The sequence below is a fragment of the Taeniopygia guttata genome, chromosome 2 (assembly GCF_048771995.1).
Source record: "Taeniopygia guttata chromosome 2, bTaeGut7.mat, whole genome shotgun sequence".
Classification (NCBI taxonomy): domain Eukaryota; kingdom Metazoa; phylum Chordata; class Aves; order Passeriformes; family Estrildidae; genus Taeniopygia; species Taeniopygia guttata.
Genome location: NC_133026.1, coordinates 59,317,289 through 59,330,993, shown reverse-complemented (window position 1 = coordinate 59,330,993; position 13,705 = coordinate 59,317,289). Strand labels below are relative to the sequence as shown.

The window sequence follows — 13,705 nt, the reverse complement described above, 5'->3', positions numbered from 1 at the left end:
TTATAGAAGCCAACACCATGTTTTTTTAGCAATCTTTAAATCTCTGAGCTCTCTCTTGATCCCCCTTCCCCTGATACGAATGGTTCAAATTTACGGGAGAGATATAAATATGGCTACTAACACTTTATGACAGTCCAAATTCTATTTCTGTCAGGAACAGTGTTTCTCTAGCTGTCCCTCAACACTCCTTTACATTTCCTTCAGTGGCAACCCTCTTTGTACTTAGGTGAGAAAAACAAAGACTCTTATCTTCCTCTTCCATGGCTGATAGTAAGGGAATGGAGGGGTAGGAAGAGAACACTAGCTGGCTGCTGTGTGCATAGAAAAAAGCTTTTCCTAAAGTTACTTTTTTGGTCTTCCTTTCAGTGTTGGAGGAATGATATTTGTGTCTTTATTTTGTACACTCAACACCTCTTACATCAAACAAAAATATCTGCCTTATTTGTCAAGAAGCATAGAAAGTGGTCTCTAACTCACTGTTGTCCCAAAGAGATTGGGCAGTAGGATGGCAGTCTAAATGGGGAAGTGTTTTCCCTTGAGTAATCAAAATATCTTCCAGAATTCGCATTTTCTCACTTCAACACAACATTAGCTCCAGCAATGACAGGAGCAACTCATGCTGGCAGTACTGGACATATAAAGGGCTTCTAGAGTTTACCTGTCATTGAAAGGCACTTAGTGAGTGCCCAGAACTATCTGCATCAATGAAATGTGAATAGTCTATTCACACTTGCAGGGGTAAATCAGAGCACGGCCAAAGCAGCTGTCAGGATTTCAAAAGACAGGAGAAAGTAAAATAAGACTGTGCAACCATTAACATAACAGATATATAGATACAATATATACATATATGGTATAAATGTTTATGGAAGTATGTAGGTTACCCAGAGGATAAAAGAAAGGAGATGCAACAACAAGAGCACAGTGAATTAAAAGTTTGAAGTTCAGCTTTTAAACTGTCCAGTTGGTCTGGATGCTGAGTATGCAGGAGGGGTGACCAGAGCTGGCACAAAGCAAGCACTGCCTGCAGGAAAGACATGACCTTCCAGTGGAGAGGAATTGAGAGAGAGAAAGCAGACAGCTGACAGGGTCTGATGATGTTTCAGCTGACATACAGTGAGAGTTTTGTTTCAGTTTTGTAAGGTAATGGTTAATGGGCAGTAACATGAAATTCTGAATGTTTGACACAATGTCATGACCTTCCTGCCAGAGATCTTTGTTCACACGTGTTTCTTTTATTTCATAGTCCTCAGTCCTCTGCTGTACTTTGTGCTGGTCATCAAATAGTTAATCTGCATTGCCTTTCAGGACTCTCATCTCCCTTCTGCCAGGATCAATGATAAAATTTTGACTGTGAAAGTAAGAGAGCCCATGGGCCAGATGGATATTTGGTAGCAAAACATTTGAAAGGCTCTTTTTGCAATAAAGAGCTACAAGAAATATTTGTTCTAAAGACAAGCACCAATATCTTGTCTCCACGGTATTTGTAATCAATATTGTATTACAGGTTGATTAAATACCAAGATATTAGAGCAGTGAATCTCAAAAGTATATTTTTGACTTTTCCTTGTTTCTCAAAAACAGCTATAGAAATTACTTAGAGAAATGTTGACAATACCAGAAAACAACAAAATCAAAATAGCATCATAATCAATATCTCTGAACATGCAATCTTGGCAAGGGGGAAACACTCATCATTGAATCAGTACCTGGCAGATGCTGCAGGTAGGCAAGAATATTACAACTTCATGGCCTACATGATCGGCCCATTTATCCTGTGCAAATAGATAGTATAACACGTGGAATAATTTCTACACATAGCTTCTAAAACTAGTACCCAGCGTGTGCATAAAAGGTAGATGCCACTTAAACAAGTGATGACATCCCTGGGAAGCCAAATAGAATGGTTTTAATCTGTTGTCTTCACAGATGTGTGATAAAGGCTATGTCTAGTGTGCATTTGACACTGGAACATAAAAATGGGTAAGCAAGAGAGTGAAGGCCATGTGAAAAGCCATGGCTAACCAAGCATATCTCATAGCAGGAGCAGGTGGCTTGGCCCTCTTGTTTCTGGATGACTTTTCTCTTTAGGCTGTTTGTCTTTGGCAACAGTCATTAAGTTGATGTCTGTTTGAACAGGAGTGATAAAGTCTGGGAGCAGTGTGAGAAAGAAGAGGCAGAGAGAAGCTTGCTCTGTACTCAAAACAACTCAAAAAAACTAACCCATCACAGTGTCCAGCAGTGGCAAAACAAAGATGCACCTGCCTCTATTTTTTGTTTTGACAGCTCCACCTTGGTACGTGGGGGATAAAAGTATGTGAAGCACTGCCAGGCTGAGGAGAGCTCCCTCTGTGAGCTTGCAGAGAACTGACTTAAGGGAATGCTGTGTCAGAGACCAAGCCAGTCAGACCCACACTGTCTCCTTACATTCCTGTACCAACTCACTCACTTTTTGCTTACTGGAGCTCTTTTATTCAGTCCTCTCTTCAGTGTTTTGTTACCAAAGTTTAGGTTTATTCTTTGGGGGCATTTTTGGGTTTATTTTATTAGAGGAGGTTTGAGACTTTGTTTGTTCTAATAAGCTGGAGCTGTAATTGGGAAATGGGTTAAGCTTGCTTCCAATTAAGATAATTGACATGAAATACCCAATTGCACTCTGAGAGAGAGAGAAATAAGTTCCCCAGCTGAGCTGTAGAAGAGAGCAGCTTTGCTAACAATGAAGGTAGAAGCAGATGTTTAGAAAAACATGTAAAAGCAATCAGGAGGGGATTTATACATTTGGTTATTAATTAAGATGCATGCATGAGCAGCCAACCAGACGAAGTTCTGATTTAAGAAAGGCAAAATTCCAGCAAGGGGTACGGAGAAAGCTGTATTTAGGAGATTCCTGGAGTTCTAGGGGTTTTTTGTTTGCTTGAGGGTGGGGAGGGTGTTAGCTTGTTGTGTTTTTTGTTTGTTTGTTTGTTTTTGTTTTTATTTTGGGTGTTTGTTTGTTTTTCCTTTTCTAAAGGAGGAACAGCCCCAAAGGTTTTTGGAATTTTCAGATTAGCATGTCCCCTTGCGCACAGTCTTCCTGACTCTGTTCTCTTGATCATGATAAGTTTGTTTCTCTTTTGCTTACATAAAGTAGGATATGATGAGAAGGTCCTATCAGGCCTTATCATCATAGTAGTTTTACCACAACTAGTAAAAATATCAATGGTTTTGTTCATTCTGTAGTTTGCCAAGGTCAAAAAATATGGCATGAATATTGGAGCAATTAGAAATGGTGAGTGACTGAGGACTCTGATGATGCTTGTGTTTGCTTTTGTGTGGGGAATAAAGGAAATGGGATCAGCCTTTTTGATTGGAGGGACAGAGGTGCTTGAGGATCTGATGTGGAAATAGACAGCTGCTGAAAAACTTAGTTGTAGCAGTCAGTTTGGAGAACAACACAGAGAGTGGGTATTTGCTAGTACTGTACTACAGTCAGGGAAAGATGTACTAGTGTTGGCAAGAAAGAGGAAAAGCTTCTAAGATTTTGGATAAGAATATGTTGAGGTTTTTTTCTATTTGTGCCTTATCCAATAAATTCAAATTTAAATTACAACATCGAAAGGAATGTTATGTGAGAGTAAGATTGGAAGAGCCGACACTGAATTCACTTGTCTGCTCATTTAAGTGATTATTCCTGCGATTTTTATGCAAGAATTAAAGCATCTTAAATGTTTGCTCTTTTCTTGGGTTCTCTTGTTTGAGCTGTCCTTGAAATTCATAGAATCACACAATAGCTTAAACTGAAAGGAACTTTAAAGATCATCTGGTTCCAGCCCCCTTGCCATGGGGTGGCAGGGGAGAGAGGCCCATGAGACCAGATTCTCAGAGCTCCATCCAGCCTGGCCTTGAACACTTCCAGGGAAGGGGCATCGCAGCTTCTCTGGGACACCAGTGCCAGTCCCTCACCACCTTCACAGTAAAGAATTTCTTCCTGACATTTAACTTAAACCTACTTTATTTCAGTTTGAAGCCATTTCCCCTTGTCCTGTTACCACCTGCTCTTGTAAAAAAATAATTTTCCATCTTTTTTGTCGCTCCAGCTCCTTTCAGGTACTGGAAGGCAGCAATTAGGTCACGTCTTCTCTGCTCCAGGCTGAACAATCCCAATTCTCTCAGCCTTTCTTCCCAGGAGAGGAAGTTCATCCCCCTGGTCATCTTGGTGTCCCTTCTCTGAACTCACTCCAATAGGTCACGGTCCTTCCTGTGCTGGGGATCCCTGTGCTGGATGCAGAATTCCAGGTGGGGTCTCACAAGACTGGAGCAGAGAGGCAGAGGAGGAGAAGACAAATTCAACAAGAACTTTACAAAAATTACAAGGCTGTTGGCTTTAATGGCTTGTCTAGCTGACTTTTCTCTGTAATGACACTGGTGGGGGGTTGTAGTTGGTGTGTTGCTTGGGGGGGGGGTGATAATTTTACATAGATAAACCTGGTAAATTAATGTTGGAAAACCAAATATATTTTTTCTGGCTGAAATGCTACCCTTTTGTTGAAGTTTCTTTATGACTGAAGTGGTCTTTGATATAGTAAATCAAATAAGTAGATAAGAAATAGAACAGATTCCTCTATCATGTAAATAAAAGTGGTTCTGCTCTCAGCACATGGTGAGGGTTGCAGAGTCTGGACCACCTTTCAGCAGGTGGACAACCAGGATGTCTTCAGATGTTACTGCCATTATCTAGATAAAAAGCTTAATCTGATGTTTTGTGAATCCTGTAGGGGTGCTCTGATGCACAAAGCAACAGAGATGGGGCTGCTGCAGCCTCTCTGTGTTTGCACCTGCCAGTGTGTGTGTGTGCCCTGCTGAATGGAGTAGGTGGGCAGTAGAAGCATCCTCCTGTACAGTGCCATGTTCATTTTCCCTGTCTTGGTGTTCAGATAGTGAGGTAAATAAAAACTGAGTAGACATTTGTATTTATATATCCTATCTCCTATTGTTTTTAAAAGCTGGGATCTTTTGGCTTTTCATACAGAGGTTTTCATCTGGAGCTTCACCAAAGTTTACAGGCAGATATTTGGGCTAATTTTTCATCAGTTACAAAACTTAGTCCTTTTTTAAACCCTATATGGGTTTCAGTGCTAAACTGTTTGATTTTGTGGTTTACTGTAATGCTTTTAATGAAATATTACTTTGCTGTGACCTTTCCCACTCTTTCTTTGTCCTTGTCCTTTAAATATGATGGAATTTCTGGAGATACAGACAGCTCTTTTATTATGGGAGTATTAAGATGAAGAATTTTCTCTGGAGGTTGTTCTTCTTATGTAAAAAGATACTGCAAATGACATTTGGACTCTCCATAACTGCAATGAGACTAAATTTTTTTAATCTCATATGATGAAAGACAAATAACTGAATAGTGCTATTATAAATTATGTGATCTTTATATGCTTAAATAAAGGCATTTGCACCCTTTACCTTGACAAAGCTTCTGCTGCCCTCCTGGGATACCTTGGCTAGTCAAAATTAGAATTGTGATCACAGACTAATGTCCTCCTCATGGATGATTCCTTCTGGAATTACACCACTCTTGGGAGGCCTCAGCAAATACAGAATAGTGATCCTACTGCTTTTATAGCATGGTGCACACCAGACACTTAAGAATGGAATTTCAAAGACTGAGTCAATTTCGCCCTTTGTCTTAAGGTGATTGGAGAATCTTTCCAAAGGTTTATCTTTATGATAGTGTTATAAATACATAACATATATTGAGAGAATTAGAAAAAAAAAAAAAAACAAGTTAGAAAAAACAATTTATTAAGTAATATCATATAAATAACTTGTTACAAAAATCAATTTGCAAAAAGGCAAATTCACTCTGTCTGTGAGAAATTGCTGCTCAAATTGGTTTCTCATCAAATCCTTAAATTTCATTTCCTGTGCCCCCCCCCCCCCAACCCCAAAGAAAGAAGCCAGTACAGTGAACAGGAAATATAAGGGAGAGAGTGCACACTTTCCATCTGACAAAAACAAATTGCCCATCCACGCTGCAGAAGAGGTAATCATTTCAGCACGGGTCCCTCTGCAACACAGGGAAGTTCTAGGTGTAAACCTCTTGGGTGACAAAATTGTCACCCACAAACATCTCATTGCTCTCTGCTGAGAAATGACAGATCCATCCAATGCTGAGGCTCCCTTGGCACAACCAGGGGATGACATCATGAGAGCCTGTGTGGCTGGAGCATGCCAGCAAGTAAATCTTCCCAGGTGGAGGCATCATTTTCAATTTATGCTTGGAAGTATTTTTAATTAAAAAAAAATCAATACCAAAGAGCATTTATTTTAAAGGGCTTAAAAAAAAAAATCACAAATCGCAATAGGAGTTTGCCAGATTGATTTCTCTCAGTAACACAGTTAAGATGCACATAGCATATATTATAAGGCCTTTCTTTTAAGTTTAATTTTTTCAAAGCAGTGAAAGTAATCATAGAATTAAAACAGTACAGTGATTCTGAAGAGTTTTTTAAGTGTCAAAATCCATAATGATTTTGTGTTTGCAGTGTTCTTTCTTTGTAGTGTTCACCTGAATGCTTAATAGTTCTATAAGTTTGTATCTTTAATAAACACTAAAGTAATAGATCATAGAAAACTAAAAGCTTATAGAAAGTGTCTCCAAGTATATTTACATAAATAGTGCAGTCTCATAGGAAAAGTCAAAAGCCCATGGGAATGGACAGGATTTCTCTATATGCTGGACTTATGCCTTATTTGTCAAATTGACTTTGTGGTAGGAGAAATTTAAACATAGCAGCTCCTTTTTATTTATTTTTCTTCTTTTTTTTTTTTCTTTAAAATTTTATTTTTAAAGAAAGCCAAAGATACATGAAGAAAAAAGGATAAGGGCAGGTTCTGTAAAAACTCCTTTGAAATCCAGTGACTCTACGCACAAGATAATAGCTTTGTGGCTTTTAAGTGCCATGGGCCTGCCTTGCATATGCCTGACTACCTCCCCTCACTCCCACACAATTCACCTCCTGTTCTTCTTCCTGAAATGCTCAGTTCTCTGACACTTGTAGTTCCTATAACCCCAGCCACCTCTTTTGGATACCTACCACTGAATTTTATGAACTGTTCAGGTGACTGTTTTAGTGAATGACAAACACAAGCCTGGGCTCAAAAGTGTAATATTGCAAAATGACGGGCAGGATCAAGATTGTTTCAGCTGGCTTAAATAAAAATGCTGAGGGCAGAGACTGGTATTAAAGAATTGTATTGGAATTCTGTGGTTTTCTCTCTTTCTGGAGCAATGCATGAGTCTCTAGACGTTAAATATGCCTTTGTTCCTTTCTAAGTGCAGAAACAATCTCTGAGAAAAGAAATCTTTCTAAAGACTGAACTGAAAGCAAAAAATACCGTGGCTTTGACATTTATTGGATGAGGCTGCTGTTTCAGAGGTGTAGATGGGTTGGAAAAATCCTGCCTTTCACAGCTTATGACATATTTCATACTCACTGGAAGCAGCATAATGACTGTTACTTTGTCAGTGCTCATTTGATGAGGCAGCTCAGATTGCAGAGTTAATTGAAATGCAAATGGGCAGGGGATGGCAACATCCATTTGGGACAGTGGTCTTCTGAAACATTTCAATGCTTCTCACAGCCAAAGGAAACATGGAGAGACCTTTCTAACAGATGGTGGCAAGTAGAACTAACACAGTGGTGCTTGCAGAGAGCTACCTGCTCAAAACCATATCCAGAATTCACCCTGCAGAAGACCATCAAGATGCTTTTTCTGCAGAAATGTAACACATGTCTTTCTTTCAAAGAGATCTACATGGAAACGCCCTGGATTTAAGTTGCTTGGTGTAAAAGATATGTCTTTCTCCCTATCCATGCAGATCTCCTTCTGGTGTGTCAGGAAACCTGAAAGTGTTGGAAGTCCACTGCTGGTTCTGCTCAACATGGATAATTCTGGTTTTCAAACTGTACATGTGTAGACATACATTTCTAAAGACATTTCTCTCTGCTATCCTTCTCTATGACTGTTCTGGGTTTATGGTACTGCAGATGTTCGTTCTCTTGGTTTTGGGGGATTTTTTTTTTTTTTTTTTGTTAATAACAGAGAAATGGAAAAGCTGTAACTTGTAATGTGGACTGCTACTTCCTAAAGTGGATTATTTGAAGGTTGCCTCTTCCATTCATATTTAACAGAAACACCTGAAGCAAGGCCAGATAAATATGTTTCTTAGGAAAAATTTACAAAACATTTTTGTTGGTATAGGTGGCATGTTCTTCTACTACCTATCTTTTCCAGCACATTTTTAACAGATATAACTGAAAAATACAGACAATTTTGTTTTCTCGTGGTTAGACACAACTCCATCTCTGTCAGGTTCAGGAACACATCTCAGTCCTGTGATACTGCTGGTAGAGCCTTGTGCAGAGCTCTCTGCAAGTCTTTGCCTCAGCTCTCTTCAAAGCACTTGTCTGCACAAAGAGATGTCCTGAAAGAGCTGCACTGGAGGCACGGGCTGCTGTGTCTCCCTACACTAGTGCTGCTGTAGGATAGAATTGGGTTTCACCTGAAGTAGTTCTCCTGGGGTAAAAAACACCCTAGCAAACACAAAACAAAAACAACTCCCCACCAGTTTTCTGGGGTAAAGTAACTCTCTTAGGAGTTGAGATTAAATAGTTACTGTAGAAACCTTATTCCGTTTCAAGTGTAGAGATGTTATTGTTCAGCAGTTGCATGGCTGGCATATCCCTGTTTCATGTTGACTCCACTGAATTCCTTGGCATCTTTTAATATATTTCCTGTTGTTAGGTCAGATGCTTTCCCAAATTAAAAGCGAACTGCATTTTTATCTCTCTACCTGGCTTAGCTAAACTGTTTAATAGTATTTCTTCTTCTGAAGTAGGTGTGGTTATAAGAAGAGCAGGCTTAAAACAGCCTTGAAAGCCACTTCAGAGCCCATAGTTCAACAACTGGTTATCTACAAATGACAATTGTAGCACTGTGTGAAAGCACTGTTAAATACTCATTTCTATCATCTAGCACACCACCATGCAACACAGTGCAAAGAAATACTGCTGCTAAGGTTTGTATTCACTGCAATATGGCACTTTCAATATTTAGAATGCAGTACTGATTTCATAAATTGCACTTTGTGGTACTGCCAAGCAAGAAGAAAAGAAAGAATTAAACTCTTCTTTCTGTGTGAGAGATGCTAAATCTGTTTAATTTGCAGGAAAAAATAGACCTCAAAACCTAGATGCATAAATAATAATTTGGATGCAAGTTTGCCTCAAATTTTCTTAGAAGAATGCATTTGCTATTCAGGCACCATATTTGTGGTGACATAACATAATTTTATATATATAATATATTTACATAACAGGCACGAGTAGCCACTCTCTATTATTTACTCTGTCACTCAATAGACAAGATAAAGCCAGCTTTGAATTAAAAGTAAAAAAACCAAAAAAAAACCCCAAAAAAACAACCTAAAACTTGCACTTGGACTGCTATTAACAATCACTAAATCACTGTACAAACATAAGAAAATAGTTACAAGGAGTTCACAATCCTCCTGTCCCATTATCCCACCCAAGAAGAGACTAATGCAGGCTGCTGACTTGTAGAGTGGCCCAGTCCCTTCAGGGTACTGGAGCTGTCTTCGGTCAAGTGCCACCAACTCCCTCTTCCCATGAGCTGGGGGTAGCTTGCAGGGCTGAACAACATCACACCCAACTCTGCCATCCCTCCACACACCAGTCTGCTTCCTTGAGGCTTAAGGGAGGGAAGGGATAGTTCACTGGCTCACTTCAGGCACCCAGCTGGATTCTGAGCTTGGGGCTATTGGCAGGACGCAACCCCAGAGTGAAGGGTGAGAGAGGGATATGTTAGGAAGCCACTGGGGAGAGTCCCTGGTGGGATCTGCTGGTCCCACTGATGCTGTGTGAGGGGACCTGTGGTGCTGAGCATCTGCTCTTCCTCTACATGGAAATCCAGATGGTCTTTCCTGTCTGCCAGAGACAGCTTTTGGACAGATTGCTTCCTAGAAGTTCCAATTTCAAGGAAGCCATGAAGAGCTAGGCTTTTAGCATCTTAAAATATATTAGGGGACCTGAGGAGGACATAATAAGGCTCTAGTCATGCCATTGCCATTATGATGGGTGCAACAGCTCAGCTCCGCACTAAGAGATGGAATTGGGAACTACACTCTGTTGGACTTAAAACACCCTGAGAGCCTTCCACCAACGAGGCCAAGGACTATGGACCCTTGGAAACTCCTCTGCTCTGAAGGCATCCAATCTATAGTGCTGGGCATCTGCAAGCCAATAGCTGCTGTGCTCTACACCTACAGGTGTGCAGTGCTCAACAAGTTTTTTCCTGCCCAGCCAGGGCCACAGCATGGCTGGCTCATCCTCTTTGCTCTGAGCTGGTCCACAAAACCTAAAATTCTGCCATTGTGGTTGTAAAAGTCTAATACTTGGGACTCTAACTGCTCTCTTTAACTCACAAGGAGTAATGAATTCCAGGGATTAATTTTTAATTGCTCTTAGTTTTCTGTTTATTAACTTTGATCTCATCTCTCTTTATTTCTGGAGTAAATTGGAGCTGTTTATTTTTCAAAATTATTCACTTAAAATTTGGGGGAGGATGAAAACAGGTCTGTTCCTGTAATTCTGGTATTAAATACTGTTTCAAATAAATTAGAATAGTTACAGATGAGGTATTTTAAAAATAATAATTTCTTCTTTCCTTGGCACAGTGCCATGGGCTGGTTCCCTACTTTGGGACACAGGTTGGTGTTTAACTCCTGGAATCAGATATGCCCCATGGCAGCCCCTTAGGGTTTTCTCCAGAGAGCCTCTCCTAGATGTCTGGGTTTGAAGAGCAGCCACGATATGTTTGAAAAACCAACTGAAATACTGAGTGGTGTGCAAGCTAAAAAGAAAACTGTTTTGGCCCAAGATTATGGCAACTTCCCCCACTCCACACCTGGACAAAAATTACTTCGCTTGGCAAAGCAGATAAACATACACAGAGAAACTTGCAGTTAAAATTTCACTTTTTGTTGAAGTATTTAACGACCCTGACTGAGTAGTTTATTTTAAATATGAGTTATAATTATAAACCCCCCTTTTCAGGCCACTGGAATGACCATTATTTGTTTATTCAGGGGTTGAATCTGGAAGAAAAAAAAAGGAAACTACTACCCAAAAGCATAAAAAGTTACCTCCTCTGGCAGAATGCCAGTGTTCTCCATTTCTAAAGCATTTTCCAAATGACTTACATAGTTCTTGCAACATCCTAATGAGGTAGGCATTATTCCCCCATTTTACAGATAGCAAAACTGGGCAGAGAGTCAGTCAGGAATCCACCCCGGACATCCAGGCAGAGAAGGTCAGGACAAAAAAAGCACTTTCTTCCCTTGCAGTTGCTCCTTTTGCCCCAGAGGGTGGCAGTCACCTTGAGGTCACTCCTCCCCACCTGACACAAGAACAGGCAGGAGTAGCTGGATATGAACACCCTGACTACCACATCCCAGGACAGTGGCCATCACTGAACTGATGTGAAGGTGGAGGCCGACTGAGGAAGAACAAGCAAAAGCAGAATTATGATTTGTTCCTTCCTCTAAGCCATGACCTAATCTGGATTTGATGATTTTCCCTGTATTGCAAAGCAAGCCTGGGTTAGAATAGGGAAACCATCCAAGAATTATATATTGGGGCTATTGACCACATACACGTGCACACACACACATCTCTCCAGCAATGCTAGGTCCAAAGAATATATACAGAGCAGTCAATGAACTATATATATGTGTGTGTTAGTATGATTCAGTGCAATGGGGAAATGGTGAGTTCTAGAGAAACACTCAGGTTTAAATGACCATTAAGTCTCTCTAACCTCCTCATGAGTAAAATGCATGTTTGATGTTCTTTTCTCAGCTTACTCTACTTGTATAATAAACCTTCATTCCATCGCCACTACTTTTGACTATAATACATAGGGTAAACTAGGGTACCTCAGTACATTGGGATGTGCAATACACAATTGACAGAGCAGTCATCTGAGCTGAATAGTCTGAATACAAGTAAAAAGCAAGTGAGCTTAAACAGTAATATACTCCAATTTACAATATAAGCAGAACAAGTAAAAATATTGCTCCCCATCTGATCCTTTTTTTTTTTTCCCCTCCACTACTGCTGTGCCTGTAAGATTGGCTTGGTAAACTGGATGCACTGAAAAAACCAAGGATTTTGCCTCTTGGAAGCTCATAAAATGATACTAGATAAAGTTTTCTGATGGCTAACCCACACAGACTGCAGTCATTAGACAATTCAAATGGGTAGAATAGAGAACCCTTTCAAACAACTGTGGAGAAACAGAAAGAAATAGCCACTTCACATATCCCAGTGCTGTTTCTGGGAATGAGGAACAGAAAAAAAAGAGGAAAAAAAAAATGACAACACATTAGGAGTCTTTGTCACTGTCCATTGAGCCATACATATCTGCCAGCTTTTTAAACCGTGGTCCCCAGTCACTGAGGTAATCGTAGTCCTGATCTCCGTCCGTAGTCACCGACTCCAAGGAGCTGAGGGACTCGGCCACAGAACCATTACCTTCGTATGCGTAGGTTGCTAATGAGTCATACGGGGGTGCTGTTGGATCAGTGTCATTTTCTTTTAACCTTTGGTTAATGAAATCTCTGACATCCGTGTTATCTCGTGCTGTTGCAGTCCGCCGTGGCAGAAAAAGCGTTTCTGGCACAATGTCTCTGCGTAATTTATTATCATCTATGGCTTCGGGATTCCTCAGCGTGCCAATATCAAATGCCTGGGTGTCTTCCTCTCCACCACCTTCATCATTATAACTGACAATGTTGTCTCTAATGTCTTCTTTGGAAATTATCAAAGGCTCTTTTTTCCGCTGCCGTCTCAGTGCTGCAAACAGCACCACAGTAACTGCAAACAAAAACAACAGAGAAAGAGAAAGGGAAAAAAGATTAATCCCCAACTCCATTAAAGCCCAGAAGAAATGCTGCGCCTCTGCTTGAGCTTGAAGTTTGAGAAGATGCTTCGAAAAACTGAAAATGTGCACATCGAATTTTCAAGCTGCGCTTGCTCTGCCTGTGAGTTCCTTGGGAGATGAAATATCATGGATGCACAGAAGAAAGGAGATGTCAAACTTGTAGGAAGCCAAGCAGAGTGTCTTTTTGCTGGTAGGCACTTTGTTATCCAGAGCTATATACTAATTTTGTCACCTTGAGAACAGAACTAGTTTCATGACAGCTGCGAAGGAAGAAACACTTTCTCCAGAATAACTAACATCAGCATTAGTTATGTTGAACGCCTTGGACAATATGCAAGTTTTGCTATGGACAAGGATGGTATCTACTGATCTTAGCAAGACAGAATTTCAAGATAAGTAAATCTATGCTCCTCTGGGAAAAAAGCTTGGAATATGGAGTGGATTTTCAGCGACCACAAAGTCTGAGTTTTATTAACTTCCCTGGAAGGTTTTTACAATGTACATCACCTTGAAAAGTACACAAATTAAATAACGAACTGATGAGATATGATAAAGGTATTTTTTAATCTGACAATGGCAGATTTCTAGAACATATTTTATGTCCTTCATTTTAAAGTGTGCGTTTGCATACACATATTTTTCATTTAATTGGAGGGAAGGAATTCTTTCCATGATCCTGATGCAAATTTTA

At 40.1% G+C, this 13,705-nt stretch overlaps 1 protein-coding gene across 2 annotated transcripts in view; it reads right to left on the bottom strand.

The window, feature by feature from the left end:
* Positions 1-5,773: 5,773 nt before the first annotated feature.
* Positions 5,774-13,705, bottom strand: part of LOC100223925 (cadherin-6) — a 102,958-nt gene continuing 95,026 nt past the window's right edge. The window contains exon 12 of one of the 2 annotated variants that reach the window (XM_012571527.5): positions 5,774-12,947. In XM_012571527.5, coding sequence (XP_012426981.4) covers positions 12,457-12,947 — 491 coding nt within the window. In that variant the 3' untranslated portion in view covers positions 5,774-12,456. The remainder of the gene's footprint in view (positions 12,948-13,705) is intronic. The other variant, XM_041714559.2, reaches the window with a different exon arrangement.